This window comes from Puma concolor, chromosome B3 (assembly GCF_028749965.1).
Source record: "Puma concolor isolate L17-30 chromosome B3, mPumCon1.1.hap2, whole genome shotgun sequence".
Taxonomy (NCBI): Eukaryota; Metazoa; Chordata; class Mammalia; order Carnivora; family Felidae; genus Puma; species Puma concolor.
Window position 1 is genome coordinate 9277118 of NC_141672.1, and position 16700 is coordinate 9293817.

The 16700-nt window shown below is 37.8% G+C and overlaps 1 protein-coding gene across 8 annotated transcripts in view; it reads right to left on the minus strand.

Moving 5' to 3' along the window:
- PAPOLA (poly(A) polymerase alpha) overlaps positions 1-16700 on the minus strand; it is a 62129-nt gene that overhangs the window by 34552 nt on the left and 10877 nt on the right. For all 8 annotated transcript variants that reach the window (XM_025919102.2, XM_086708851.1, XM_086708856.1 and 5 more), the window contains exons 2-7: positions 10040-10213; positions 9545-9611; positions 5584-5665; positions 3695-3804; positions 3185-3238; positions 194-305 (exon numbers count right to left, since the gene is read on the minus strand). In XM_025919102.2, the coding sequence (XP_025774887.1) occupies positions 194-305; positions 3185-3238; positions 3695-3804; positions 5584-5665; positions 9545-9611; positions 10040-10213 (599 nt within the window). The remainder of the gene's footprint in view (positions 1-193; positions 306-3184; positions 3239-3694; positions 3805-5583; positions 5666-9544; positions 9612-10039; positions 10214-16700) is intronic.

Consider the following 16700-nt stretch of genomic DNA (forward strand, 5'->3'; position numbering starts at 1 on the left):
AAATAAATTCCCTCTGGCAGTCTAGCTATTAAGTAACGTGTATTTTATCTGTGTATCTGTATTTTAGCGTGTATTTTATTGCTATGGGTAAATAGCATGGCTATAAAAAGCTCCATTATAAAATCTGAGTTAAAAACGATTTCATATTTGACAAGAACAGCTACTACACAAATGGAAGTGGGTTTTAACATACCGTTAAGACTTCTTATGCATCTTATGTCTAAATTCTTAAGCAGACTGTCATCTCGTAAGTCCAAGTCTTCCGGAATAGTCTGCAGTGCTAATCTTGCAAACAAAATATCAATCTAGAACAAAAACAAAACTCAATGTTCCATATACAGCAAACTATTTTTAAGGCATTTCTTTAAAAAAACAAAACACTTAATACTCTTTAAAGCCAGGATCTTCTCATCAACTATAAACATGACAATGCCTCCAAAAGGCCAAACAACACGAATCTGTACCACAGGTATTTTTTTTTTTAATTTTTTTTTTAATGTTTACTTATTTTTGAGACAGAGAGAGACAGAGCATGAATGGGGAGAGGGTAAGAGAGAGAGGGAGACACAGAATCTGAAACAGGCTCCAGGCTCTGAGCCATCAGCACAGAGCCTGACGCGGGGCTTGAACTCACGAACTGCGAGATCATGACCTGAGCCGAAGTCAGACGCTTAACCGACTGAGCCACCCAGGCGCCCCTGTACCACAGGTATTTTAATCAGATGTTAAAACATAGCACTATGAAAGAGAACTTGAATAAATACCTACTTGTCATTTTAGTCATGCTTACTAAGTTTTATTTACTAAAGTTCATTAACGCAAAAATTAACTGTTTAGTTCTCCCTCTATATGAACTGTGAATTGATCATATATGAAACAATACAGTGCCCAAATACAAGGCCAGTATCCCTACATTTAGCCCAAATACAGCTGCCAGTAAAAAGGGGGCTCCTTATGTTTAAGAACTTACATATCTGTAACATTACACTATGTTTCCCCAACTTAGTTTTGACTAAATAGAAACAACCCAAAAAAAAAAAAAAAACCACTAGCTAATTCTGAAGGCTTAGAGAATGAAACGGACAACACTTTTTCCCTTTTCCTCAAGAAAAGGTGAGAGCACGAAGAAACGGCATGGATTTGGTTGTTATTCCTGAGGGCATGATTTCATGGTTCTAAAACTTCGGATGCTGTCTATGTCTAAAATAAGCCTCTTAGAGTATCAATTTAAAAAGCAGTATTTTAAGAGCTTATTGTGAAAAATCACTCAAACATGCACCTATAGACCAGAAAAACAGCTGTACACTTTTATAAATAATTCCTCGTGGCACAGGATAAAAGTTCCAATGAGGGGCGCCTGGGTGGCTGAGTCGGTTAGGCGTACAACCTTCAGCTCAAGTTATGATCTCACGGCTTGTGAGTTCAAGCCCCGCTTCGGGCTCTAGGCTGACAGCTCAGAGCCTGGAACGTGCTTCAGATTCTGTGTCTCCCTCTCTCTCTCTCTTTCTCTGCCCCTCCCCTGCTCATGCTCTGTCTCTCTCTCAAGAATAAACAAACATTAAAAACAATTAAAAAAAAAGTTCCATTGAAACAAATTCCAACATCCAAATAGCTCCTCCAATATAGACAGAAATAATGATCATGTGCTTACAAAAACAGATACCTCAAAAAGCAACTCAAGGAGACTGCCAATTAAAGTTAGGATAAAATGGGGGTGGCCAGCTGGCTCAGTCCATTAAGATGATCTCCCGATCATGGGATTAAGCCCCGTGTCCCCGTGTTGGGCTCTGCGCTGAGCGTGGACCCTACTTGGGACTGACTGTCTCTCTCACCTCTCTGCCCCTCCCCGACTGGTGCATGGCGCACATGCGCTCTCACTCTCTCTCTAATAAAAATAAACTTAAAAAAAAAAAGTTAGGATAAAATGATTTTTAAAATGTTGCAATGTAAACACATTCCCTAAAACTGTTTTTTTTATATAACGTATGGACAGAAAATGAATACATTAAATATTTTGAGTAACTATTTGATTTTCATCTCCATCTTGAAAAGTTTACACAATTGAGTTGGGTCTTCCACCAAAACACAACCTCCTATCTTTTGATAACGTTCCTTTGGGGAAAACAGGGCACTGCTATACGTTACAGACGGTTTTATATTTATTTAAACATTGACAACAAATCTATCTAAACCTGACAAACCTTTACTCAATTTAACATCTTATGTCAACTTATTAAGGACCTTTACTAAATTTAACATTTAACGTGTACTTATTTTATATCTATTTTTCAAGGACGATGGAGCTGGGCATTTTATGTAGCAATTACAGAAGTCGCTTTTTTTGTAAACAATAAAGCATTACCCTTCCAGTTTTCAGAATTTTACAATCTGCACTATGACTACCAGTGGCTTCCCAGCACCATTACATACGGCAGAAGTGACACAGGTAACTGAAGGCGCTTCACTGTCTTATCAGCTTTGTTCCAACTGCCTTCTCTACAAATGTGGAAAGTAGCAGACAGAAATGAGTGTCATCTCAAGAATTTGAACTCCTAAATCCTCCCCTCCCAGAAAATCTCTCTGCATACACAATATCAGGTCACAGTTTTCTCTAAACTTCTTAAATATTTCATTTAAATGAGGTCAAGGCAAAGTTCTAGCTGCAAAAATAGACTGTGTTATTGCCTTAATGAGACTAAAAGTCTATAAAATTTGCATGTGGAGAACCTACCAAGTAAATGGTTCCACAGAAGCATTTCAAAGTCAATGTTGCATTATTGCTGCCTATATTTTAGCTCTCAATTTCATGAGGCTCTTTTTAAAAGACTAAAACTGATATTGTACAAAGAACCGGGAGTCAATTCCGTTAAAAAATTTTAATTTTTATGTTTTTATTTATTTTTGAAGGAGAGAGAGTGACAGAGCATGGGCGGGGGAGGAACAGAGAGACAGGGAGTCACAGAATTCGAGGCAGGCTCCAGGCTCTAAGCTGTCAGCACAGAGCCCGATGCGGGGCCCAAACTCACGAACTGTGAGATCGTGACCTGAGCTGAAGTCGGACGCTTAACCGACTGAGCCACCTAGGCACCGCCCCAAAAAAATTTTAGTATCATACCAACTCAGCAATTAAAATAAACTTTCAGCCTACCCCAATCAAAATTACACACAGCAAGAACTGCCTTACCTCTATCCCATCAAAACACAGTTTGATAACTGGTACAAATGCCTCTTCAACAGCCTGTAAGAAAATTAAATAAACTCAGTGTCGCTGCCAAGTACAGATTAGACCTATACTAGTTTTAGCAATTGTAAGTGAATGGGATTATTTGAAACTGCTTATACATAATTTAGCAAAATGCCTGACAAAGACTAGGTTCTCAGCAACTAGCTTTAAGACACTAGGCTCTTGAATCAGACAAACCTAGGTTCAAATCCTTGATTTCTGCCACTCAGATATGTCATTGTGGCTACATCGTTTAATGTTTATTTTGTTTGCCTTATTTCCTACTCTGTTCATGGGATTAAATTTATGATTTCAGACTTGTTGTAAAGAGTAAAATGCAAGCATACATGTTAAGCACTTGAAAGGGTCTGGCAAACTGCAAGAGCTCAATAAATGATGGCTACACCATAAAATTCACTCAGTTCACTGATGTTTATAACTCCTCCCCTTTCACCCCAAACATTTACGCACTCTTAAATCTTTTACTTCTTCCTGTAATTTCAACTTATCATAGAATGAGGTGAAAAAGTCACTTCGATCAACATGTCTTGGTGCAACACACAACGCATCAATATCGGCACCTAAAAAAAATTAAGCCCATCAACCACTAATTACTATTACAAGAAAATTATTTTACATCTTATCATGGCAGTACTTGATGTTGAGATTCTGTTAACATTATACCGGTGAGCCTCTAAAAATGTGCCCTTCCCCTTAAAGAAAGTACTGGTCAATATAGGGAAAACGTCATCTTAATTGATGGGATATCTTTTTTCCTACAGCATCCTATTTATAGCGGCCCAGGTGACCTGGGAGTCAAACAAAGGGGACTCAGATAGGACTTTAATGGTGAAGAGGGGGAACTATTCAAGAATACACCCAACATCCTGATGTTGCTGGTCATAGCCATGTTCATTAGCAAACCACACACACACACACACACACACACACACACACACACACACACACACACACACACACAGTTTTCTTCTACACATTCTGTGACTGGTACTTACAGGCCTCTATCTGGACCCTAAATGGGACCTATAGAATAAACTTCAAAAAGGATCACTGGCAAGAATCAAAGAGGCAGACCAATGTAAGATATCTGTTACAAATTCAGTGCCTGATAGTAGGCCAGCACAGAGTAGTACATAGGGGAAACACAAAAGAGATGACTTAAATCAAGAACCAGGATCCTAAAAGGGAGAGATCAATGTGGAATCAGGTCAACACAGTCATTCTCCTAGAAGCCTCAATAGCTAAGGCATTACTCTGAAGGCTGTATATTTAGCACATACATGAAAGAGAAAAGCGTACCCGTACAGGACACATCAGAAGCAAATGCACCAACTACCACTGGCACGGAGCAGCGGGAGATGGGGTGGAAGGAGGCCAGAACAAAGAGAACACTACACTGGCAGACACTTTTAACACAGAAGCCTGTGGTTAATGGCTGAAAAATCCTGGTTCCGCCAAGACATGACTGGGAGAAACTGTCCAAGCCTATTGCCTCTTTAAGTCTCAGACTTCTATTTGTTAGCTGAGAATAAGAGTACTGAGGAATAAATAAGATCATGAAGGCGAGAGCTTATTATTAAGGAGCCCATAAATGCTCTCTGCCATGACAACATTTTCACTGGGTAGGAAAAAACTACAAGCGCAAGTGAGAAAATACTGCCAGTGATTACCAGTGGCTGCAGATACACACTGTTTTGGCTCGTTTTTTTGCTTAACTGTATTTTACAACTGTGGGGGGAAAAAAAGCATGGGGAAGAGAAAAAAAAAAAAGCAAGCAGAAAAGAAAATCCACAGGTCTTTTTTAAAAGCTTTAATTCATTTTTGTTCTCATCTCCCAACTTCATTTTCTTCAGGTAGAGGAAATGATGTAGAGAACAGCACTGTCCAAAAAAGAACTTTCCAATGAGAAAAATGTTCTACATCCGCACTCTGCAACACGGGAGGCACTGCATTTTTTTTTTTAATTGAAGTACAGTTGACATACAATCTTGTATTAGTTTCAGGTGTACAACATAGTGACTCAACAACATTATATATACATTATGCTGTGCTCACCACTCTCAGTCACCATATTACTATACAACGTCACTGCAATACTACTGACTATATTCCCTATGCTGTACAGAACTGAATTTTTTCATTTACTTAATACTGTATTGGACAGTGTAGGTTTAGAAGGCATCTTTATCTTCTTAACCAACTTTAGGCCCCTTGAAGTACTCTATCTCCCACGCAAACCTAAGCTGTATGATACAGAGGTAACTGAGACGAATGTGTCATTATGATGTTTAAGAACTAAAACAAGTACTCCGTCTCAAGATAATTAAAACAGTATTTACCTTTTGTATGTACTCCTAATCTGTAAGATCCAAATGTAAAAATTTTTCCTCCAACATTTTCAATTACAGATTGTGGAAGATTCTGTTTAAAGAAACAAACAAAAAAATGGGTATTTTGTCAGGGGAGTACAAAGGAAATTATTGCAAACAGCACTATATATGAAAAAAGAAAAAAAAAAAACAAAAAACAACTCCAAGTAAGAATTCAGTGCACATTTATGGAGGCAAAACAAACTCTATAAGCTCTACAAAATACCAGGCCTTCATATATCAACCAATCTTGAAATTCAGGCAATTTCCAACTTTTAATGAGCATTCTTTAGTGACCCAAACCACTTTAGAATTTTGCCACATTTCTGGAAACTGCTATAAAAGAGGACTGAGAGTGTGCAATTCCATAGGAGCCGTGTTAGAAGCAGATTTTTACTCATTTTTATTCATGACTAAGATGTTGCACCCATCATGAATGTTAGAATATTTAAAAAAACACATATTCTGACTGCTTAGAAGATTACATTCAATGATCATATTGAATACCCCATAGTACATCACAGTATAATTTTACCATATCAAAAGTGACTTTAAGGCCAATATGGCTACATAATAGTTCAGATTCTCAAAAGGTTTTGGTGGGATGACTGAACAGAAAACTTACTGACAGTTTCTTAGAGGAGAAACATCCAGAAAAAGGAAAGGAAAGCATTTAAAAATCATCTTCCTGACCCTGGTACTCATCTTCCTGACCCACGGTACTCACTATGGTGAGTATTTAATGCCACTGGAAGTAAGGATAATACATGCCCAAACAAAAAACAATTTTAACGTGTGCCAGGTCAATGTTTCTCTTCACTTTCTAATTCCTCAGTAAAGTCTGATTCACTACCAAACCCCAAATCATTCCTCACCTCCCCCAAATAACATAAACAGTGTTACTTCATACTCCAAAACCCTAACAATCAATCATAAAGATTCAGGGACTCCCTTGTTTTTTAAGGACACTTTTAATCATCACCTACAGAAAACAGACGATCTGTATGTAAAATATTACATTTTTTTGTCCTCCTATATTTTGAAAACTAAAAACCTCACATGCAAAGATGGCCTGGTTATTTAAATTAACCCAGTAAGATGCTGCTGAAATAGGTCTACAAAGGGAATTAGGAAGAAGCTACCTGAGAACACTGACTTCCTAGTAAAACACGAATCTTCTGGACGAGCAAGCTCTAAAGAACTGTCCAATATAGTAGCCATCAGCTTCACTTCACTATTAAGCCCTTGAAAACACAGCTAGCTTGGCTGAGGAACTGAATATTTAATTCTACTTCATTTAAACTGAAATACCCACACGTGGCTAGTGGCTACTGTATTAGTACACATTTAGACATTAACATGTTTATAGCTATTTCAATCATCGTTACCCATGGGGCGCCTGGGTGGCTCAGTTGGGGGAGCATCCGACTTCAGCTCAGGTCATGGTCTCACAGCTTGTGAGTTCGAGCCCCGCGTTGGGCTCTGTGCTGACAGCTCGGAGCCTGCTTCAGATTCTGTGCCTCCCCCTCTCTCTGCCCCAACCCACTCTCATTCTGTCTCTGTCTCTCTCAAAAATAAATAAACATTAAAAATAATAATAATAATAATTTAAAAAATAATAATTGTTACCCAGAAATGAAGAATGAAGATTCCTTAATTCGGGGCACAGAAAAGTATTTTAAGTTGCAAGTCTTTTTTTTTTTTTTTTTTTTTTTTTTAAGTCTTAGGATATAGATGGCAAACAAGACAACTGAAGTAAAATTAAAATTTTATATAATTCCCCCCCTCCCAAAAGACTAAAAATGATTTGGAACTATATATTAAATCACTGTTTCTCAACCAGGGATGATTCTGCTCCTCAAGGAACATATGGCAACATCTGGAAATATTTTGGGTCATAATTTGGAGAGATGGGGGGAGGGAGGACAGGGGCGGTGTATCTAGTAAAAATGGGGCCAGGGATAGATAGCAACCTTAAAAAAGAACTATCTGATCCAAAAATACCAACAGTGTCAACATCAAGAAATCCTATATCAAGTCTTAAAACTGAGGAAGAAATTCTCTCTACAAAAGGCAAACACAAAAGATCAAAATTTATGAAGCCTAACCTCAGTCCCATTCTCTAACCAACTTAATACTTGCAGTTAAGCTATACAGAAAAGGACACCAATAAATTTGAACAGGAATGAGCATTAATTTCATTAACCCAAACAAAATTTCTACCCTCAGAAAAACCAGCAGGAAGAACTCTATCAAGAATTACTGGTTAAAGAAACTTACGAGGAGGCACTTGAGGAAGTAGATGAAACAAAACTATCAATGAAGCAATATGCATTTTTCACATCAAATAAATCTAAGTCCTGGCTTTGTCTACTTGGCTGCGGTTTTAAACATCTAAGACAATGCCATTAAAACATAGATATTTCCCTCAGAAGGTTAAGGAAACACGAAGTTCGATAAAGGAGGAAAAAATACTTAAGTTTGGACATCTTCTGCTCAGCTCAAAAAGAACTTCCTTTTAAAAATCTCCTTCGTGGGGTGTCACCTGGGTGGCTCAGTCGGTTAAGCGTCCGCCTTCGGCTCAGGTCACGAATTCACGGTTTGTGAGTTTGAGCCCCTCATCGGGCTCTGTGCTGACAGCTAGGAGCCTGGAGCCTGCTTCCAATTCTGTGTCTCTCTCCGCCCCTCCCCTGCTCACGCTCTGTCTGTCTCCCTCTCTCAAAAGTAAATATTTTAAAAAAAGTTTTTTGATGAAAAAAAAAAAATCTCATTCGTATCAGGAATTCTATCAATGAGAAACATGTGCTACACGGAATCTCCTATTTACAATACTCCCAGTGCTGAAGTTTTAATCAGTTACTTGAAATATATACACGTGGTTTCAAGAAAACAATATTATAAACTTGACCAAAACCAAGACTTTCTTCTATGTTAACATCTCTCTCAGGTTTTCTTTACTCTTGGTTCTCTTTCCATCAATTTTACAGTTGTTATACATTAAATATGCATTTTGTACTGCCCTGGGAAAATTACCACTATCTATGCAATTTTTTTTTTTAATAATCTTTACCCCCAATGTGGGGCTCAGACTCACAACCCTGAGATCAAGAGTCACATACTTCACTGACTAAGCCAGCCAGGCACCCCTATGCAACTTGTAAAAATGGGTCAAATGAATTCCCCACACAACTCTGAGAATATATTTATTTCCTTTACCAGAAGCCCCATCATGGATACAACCACCATATATATATATATATATATATGATTTTTCATAATGAAGTTTTAGGAATTCAGAGAATGTTATAAAAAACTAAACATACTCAGTTTGAGAGTATACTATCCGAAAACCTAAAAACTGTTCGTTGCTGTAGGATTGCTTAAAAGGTAACAAGATTCTCAAATACTTAATATACATTTTTTTTTTTAATTTTTTTTTCAACGTTTATTTATTTTTTGGGGGACAGAGAGAGACAGAGCATGAACGGGGGAGGGGCAGAGAGAGGGAGACACAGAATCGGAAACAGGCTCCAGGCTCTGAGCCATCAGCCCAGAGCCCGACGCGGGGCTCGAACTCACGGACCGCGAGATCGTGACCTGGCTGAAGTCGGACGCTTAACCGACTGCGCCACCCAGGCGCCCCTTAATATACATTTTTAAAGCACCTCTTCAGGGAAACATCTATTATTTCTGTGAAGCATAAGTAATTACTGAGTTTCAGTTTTAAATATGGCAACCAGACAGTACTTATAAGTCACTGAATTCAGTTGTTTTCCCAGCTTTCAAAATAACTAGAAACAAAATATCAAACCAATGGTCTAAAACAAACTCTGCAGTGAAGACTAAGTCCATTCTAGGAAGAACGGGGTTACTTAAGACTACCGCTGTGTTCAGCTGGCAAATTATTTCACATACGAATACGTCACCTTACCTTGCTTTCACTGATTTCTCGTATCCACTCTTTTACCAGGTTATTTAATTTGCCCAAAATTAAAATCCTGTTGAAAAGAGCAAATATCAATCAAGTATCAAGTTGTTTCATTACTAACTCAAATGAGAATCGGTGCTCAATAGGCGGCTCCCCAGACTGTAACCAGTTTTTAAGTTCCAAAAAGTAAGCACACGGTGGGGAACGACATGCAGGCAGGCAACGTCACACTGGCCAAGACGTTCGTTCAGCTGAGTCAGCCACTCCCCTTCTGACAAATCTGTACTGTAATAACCCAAAAGCATCAAAATTCAAAATTAAGGGAATAAAATTCTATGTAGAAAGAAAAGGTTTTGCTAAGTATTGCTGCTGTCTGAAAAAGATAAATTTCAGAGGAGAATTCTGGCTTTCTGAGTAGGTTAAGGCCTCAAAACTAGTTTATTACAGTAATAAAAAAATTATACACGAAAAGAAACACACGCGGGCGGGTGAGTTCACCTGCGCTGCAGTTCCTCTTCCTCTTCAAACACCCCAAAGGGCTTCAGAGTCTCGATGAGTTTCTGTGTAAGGAGGCAGTCAGTCTCCTTGGGGGCTGCTAAGCTGATAGGAGAGGTAATGCCATAGTGCTTCTGTGGCGGCTGTGTTTGTTGTGATCCCTGCGTTGTAACTGGACTGCAAACAGAATTGGATACGATTACTGCCAAAGAAGTTCTACAATTTGAAACAAATCGCTTGACTAGAACCGCTTTCGTAAAACGCATTGCTAAACATAGATGGTTCCCTGCCCACCCGAAAAGCTTCCTCTCAAAGACATCTCACCACAGAAAGTAACCAACCAAAAGCAAGTGAGCAAAAAAGAAAACTTTATTTCTCTTCCCACTCCAAAGAGTTTAACTTTGCCACTACCTAAGTATCTAAATAAGCTGGAAAAATCCAGATCAAACATACTGGTAGAGAAAATACAATCTGGAATATAGTGAATTTCTGAAAAAAATTTTACTTCGGGAAAAGGAGCCAAAATCTGTTATACACAGTTATTTCTAAAGCAACGATTAACAAGCTACAAAAACACCATTTAACCAATACAAGAGACTCCCCACAAACAGAACTTAGTACCTGGCTCACAATGAATAAAATTCAGAAAATACAGGGCAAATAACAAACATAACTTGTGGAGTGGGAGGCACTATATTCACACTAAACCTTACACATCTGTGATAAGAGGCTCACACTTCCACAGTGATGCTAGTCTAAAAGTTTTTTCCATTTTAAGAGGAATTCCCAATTTTTACAATCAGTAGGACTTTAATATAACTGGTTTTAAAAAAAAAAGGCATGGCATGCTTGAAATGCTTTCAGAAATTAATTCGACTCCAGTAATTTTTCAATGAAACCAGTGGTTTTTTATTCTTTTTGTTAAAATAATTCTAAGTCAATGGACAACAGCTCTAAAGGTAAGTAACACAATTATTACTTAAAAACTAACAAGTCCAGGGCGCCTGGGTGCCTCAGTCAGTTAAGTGCTGACTTCAGACCGCCAAGTGTCCGACTTCGGCTCAGGTCATGATCTCACAGTTCGTGGGTTTGGGCCCTCCCCCGACCCCTCCATCAGGCTCCGTGCTGGCAGTAAGGAGCCTGCTTGGGATTCCCTCTCTCCCACTCTCTCTGCTCCTCCCCGGCTTGCATGTAAGAGCTCGCTCACTTTCAAAATAAATAAATAAACCTTAGGGGGAAAAAAATCGAATAACATACAAAATGAGGAAAGGGCTAAGGAAAGAACATAACATCTGGATCAATTATTTTTCCAAACTCTGTTCACTAAAAAACTAAGTGTTCGTTTTACACACATACACACCTCTCCTTTTCTTTCCAAGTTCTAAATATGTATTTTTTAAATTGAAATTCAAAAAAAAACTGAAGTTCAAAAAAGAAAAATTGAAGTACTATACTTAAGCAGCAACATGCCAAATGCAAGAGTCCCATGCAGGAAGCTCCGTTATGCATTTAATACTTGTCCACTGGGTTCTGGCTTATACTGTGAACGCTGGGCTGTGTTCTATACTTTGTCTTCTGATACCAACACAGACCTAAGGATGCCAGGACAGCCATCCTGATTGTTTCTAAGTTAGCCATTGGTCTGTGTATCATCTAGTCAATGTTTCCTGGTCCAGTTATGCACTGTCTCAATTTTAACTCAGGTTTTATAGTAACATTTACTAAATAAGTATGTCAGATATAATACCTGTTAGAGCAACTAATTCATGTCAGATCCTTCTCCCTACTCTTGTAACCTAAACTGCAGACCTATGCAAAAGCCATGTTAATTCACAGAGCTGGGGATTCACCTGAGTACCAAGCACGAATACCTTACATTAATGTTCTATTTTCCAAACTTATGTAGCATCTCATATGATTAAAATATACAAAATTAACCCAATAAATGCATTCATCATGTCCTGGTTAGTGTATGTTTTTGTCAATAAACAAATTGTTATCATCAGATTCCACAAAACTGACAACAAAAAGGTAGCCCTCAAAACTGTGTAACCATTTGAGAATTCTCCTTCACACACTACTCTGATTTCCAGTAAATTACATATTAAATGAAAAAACAGCACACTTAACCACATATCCCAAAGAGATTATATATATTCACTCTCATATTTTTCTTGCTTCCTAGGAGTTTCTCCAAGCAAACTAGCACCCTTCATGACGACCCCAGGATCAAAAATACTTTTATAAACGATTTTAGAAGGGAAGTAAAAATAATACAAAAACAGGGAGGGGACAAAACATAAGAGACTCTTAAATATAGAACACAAACAGGGTTGCTGGAGGGGTTGTAGGTGGGGGGATGGGCTAAATGCACAAGGGGCATTAAGGAAGACACTTGTAGGGATGAGCACTGGGTGTTATACATAGAGGATGAATCACTGGAATCTACTCCTGAAATCATTATTGCACTATATGCTAACTCACTTGGATGTAAATTAAAAAAATAAAATAAAAATAGAAATTAAAAAAAAAAAAAGATTTTAAGATGAGTAGAGCCAGAAATGAAAATAAGTATAAAGTTCATTTTAGCTAGACTTGATTCAAGTAAGGAGAGATTTCGCGTCAAGTCTGAACGGAATTCATGTTTTCAAAACTTCAGGTAATAAGCCTCTATTGTATTGTTTTTTGTTTTGAGCAAGTAATAGGTTTCTTGCATTCATTCCTGTCTGAAGGGGTGAAATCCATTACCAGCTGAGTTTGGGATCATCAACAAACTATGAGTACCCATTCTCTGTGAGGTTAAGGCTCACTTATCTTTCCCATGTTTTTCTTTCTCAATATTAAGGTTTTTCATTCTCATACAAAAAAAACAATGCTTGGAAAGGCCCTGTCTACATCAACAGTATCAACAGAACATTAGGATATAGACTCATATTTCTAAATTCACATCAAGTTTGCTCACCCTAATTTGAAAAAAAATGTTGATTTCTATATTAGTTTCCACATTAACATTTTGATAGGGAAACATATCAGATGCAAATTATAACTTTTTATTTACTCTATTCAAAATACAGTCGCATCATCTAAAATAAAATCACATTTATTTATCCCATCTAATTCAGGAAAAAACGTATATATCTATACATGTATACATATAGAACATAATACTAATTCAAGAACGCATAAATAAAAATAAATCACAACCAAATAAAAGGAAAAGAAGAAATATGTTATGAAAGTTACAAGACACCTGTGCCTCCAATAAAAATGACTTAATCTTAGCTTAAGTAGCTAGACTAGGGAGTTCCAGGCTGCCATATGCTTTGAATGTCCAAAATGTCCCAAGCAGAAACATTAGCCATGACTGTACCGTAAATGGAGAAAGTGGAGTTTGCCATTCAATTTTAAATTAGAAATCAAGTAGACTGATAAAACAATTTAAAGGATCCTTTATTTGCTGTTCTGTTTCTAACAAAACAAAAATACACACTCTCCTGGAACAATTCACCGGACAGCTACCAATCCCCAGAACACAAAGCTCTTCCTCCCATTCTCGAACACATTAGACATCTGCCCATTATCTATCACTTTCTAGAGACATTTTTGCCAGTACTTAATTTTCTTCAGACATTATTCTATTTTAAAAATAAAATTCTAGGGGCGCAACTCAGTTAAGCATCCGACTCTTGATTTCGGTTCAGGTCATGATCTCACAGTTCACAGGATGGAGCCCCACATCAGGTCTGCACCAACAGGTGGAGCCTGCTTTGGGGGATCCTCTCTCTCCTCTCTCTGCCCCTCCCCTGCATATGCCTGAGCGCGTGCGTGCTCTCGCTCTCAAACTAAATAAAATTTAAAAAAATAAAAATTCTACAATTATGAAAACAAAGAGGAAAAAACCACATTAGATACAGAGCCACAGTATTTGTGATTCATTAATATTTCTTTCAGGTTGTTACTATCAAGAACACTTATGCTTTTCCTAAAGAGCAGTTTATTTTCATCTCAGGAATGTGATTTATCTTTACCTTTAGGACACACTGAATTCTGAGAGTGAAACTGGTGGCCATTCAGCAAGTTCTCTACAATGAGCCAAGTATCACTGTTTGTAAGAAGTTTATCCTAATTTCTTGCTGTTTTAGATCTCTATCCTTACTTTACCTTTTTACCCAATCTTTTTTTTTTTTTTTAATGTTTATTTATTTTTGAGAGACAGAGAGAGACAGCCCAAGCAGGGGAGGGGCAGAGAGAGGGAGACACAGAATCTGAAGGAGGCTCCAAGCTCTCAGAGCCGAACATGGAGCTCGAACTCACGAACCATGAGATCATGACCCCAGGCACCCCGCTTTTCACCCAATCTTTAATGCAAACATCTTGCTGGTTTTTCACATGTAACTAAAGCATTCCGTCTTAATTCTTTCTGGATCGGAGCAAGGTATAAATTCATACTTGTATATGTACTTACAGTACATTTACAAATTTTGACCCCTCTCAAAATCACAAAAGACAACAAAACATTACTTCCCCTACCCCGCTTGTTTTGGTGAGCACCAGAGCGGCGCACTGAGGGTGTGGGGGAGCACAGCGGTAAGAATGTTCACAATTTTTTTCTCCCTTAGGACATGGGATATTTCCTTCACAATAGTTAAAATCTTTTCATCAAGGCAAAGCTTACACAGGACACACGCCCACCTTTCCTTTTGACTTTTTGTTCTAACGTTCTGTGTAACAATTCCACTCCAACTATTCTCGTTCTGACTCTTGGCACCTTGTCCTGCCCCTTTCTCCCTTGCCATGCCAGTCCACCATCCACACTATTACCAAGCATATCTTCCTAAAACACAGCTTCCTTAAAAACCTCTAGGACTTCAGACAATAGAATCCCAGACAATAGAATCCAAAACTCTGTCTACAAAGTCTGCTCTCAACTCAGAAGCAATCTGATAAATAGAAATAAAAAGCAGGGCTGATTTCACAGCTACTAGTTACAGATCACTCGTTTCACTTCTGCCACTAGTTACATTACCAGTAAGCTGGACCTCTCTTCTCTACATTGGATGGCAGACTAGAAATTTAAAAACTATAACACACCTACAACACTAAAGAACGGTTTCCAAGCATAGGAAGTTTTAAACCAATACTCAAAAGTCCATCCTTTCCCAATGCTAGGCTATCCAAGACAGGGTTCTAATTAGAATATTTAGGTACTTAGAAAGAATATCAACATTTTTGTGAAACTAGCATAGGACTATAGGTTGCTTATTTCAGCTATATATTTATTTCTAAAGTTTAGACATCTGACTTAATCAGTACACACTGAAATATCAACAACCACTAGGGTACATGATTGTAAAGCTAACTCAAATAGTGTTAAGTATATAGTATAGTATGATTTGTTAACTTGTTTTGTGCCCATATATCCGAAGTCTGATCAATCTTTGTACAAATCATACGAATAACCATTTCAAGTCAGTGAGGAAAGTATGGAATATTCAAATGGGTTCGGTTACTCATTGTAAAATGTATATTTCAGATGCCATTATTTCAAAATATTGAAAAATTAGAGATACTTCAAAGTTAAAAAAATTAAGAACACTATTTTCAGAGCCATGCTTAAGATACACAAAACTCAAAAATGCACAAAAAGATTTACCTACGTAAAAATATTCTAGCTTTTATATAACAAAAATGTATCATAAAGTTAAAACAATTAAGTGAGGAAAATACATGCAACCTATGCGGAGTCATAATGCATAAAGAGTTTTTTTTTTTTTTTTTTTTTTTTTAAATCAACTAAAAAGTTTCACTGCAAATCAGGCAAGTAAATCAGGACAAACATTCTTCTGTCAGACTGCAGAAAAACAACGATATACATCTGGTAAAAATGAAAGACTTATTACAAACCTACAATATTGGTAATGTTGTAAGAAAATGAGCACTCCTCACAATCACAGAGGAAGTGAACATCATCTTAAAAAGCAATATGGCAATGTTCATTAAAATAAAAGATGCATGTATCAACTTTAAAAGTTTGTATCCAGGGGCGCCTGGGTGGCTCAGTCGGTTAAGCGCCCGACTTCGGCTCAGGTCATGATCTCGCGGTCCGTGAGTTCAAGCCCCGCGTCGGGCTCTGTGCTGACAGCTCAGAGCCTGGAGCCTGCTTCGGATTCTGTGTCCCCCTCTCTCTCTGGCCCTCCCCCGTTCATGCTCTGTCTCTCTCTGTCTCAAAAATAAACATTAAAAAATAATAATAATAAATAAAAATAAATAAAAAAATAAAAAAAAGTTTGTATCCAGCAACTTCACCTTTAGCAATACTAGGGATACCAGGACACAAGACTCAAAGAAAAGGCCCTGAAATTGTGAGACACGTTCTCTTTAACTCACAACACAGTTTTAGTATATGAAATAGAACATAAAAATCCAAATTTCCACCCACTTTAGGATAGGGGTACAATGGATTATAAGACAGGCCAAATATGGGTCCAAACTCCTGTACAGCAACAATAAACTTGAAATGAACAGTGTCTATCCCAGGGTTATACCCTATGGAGGGGGGGGAATGCTTGGTATCTAAATACCTCCTTGACCCCACAGCTTCCAGAATTTGACCTTCCTCATAGGAATAATACAAAAAGATATCCAAGGCTGTTCGGTGGAGCAC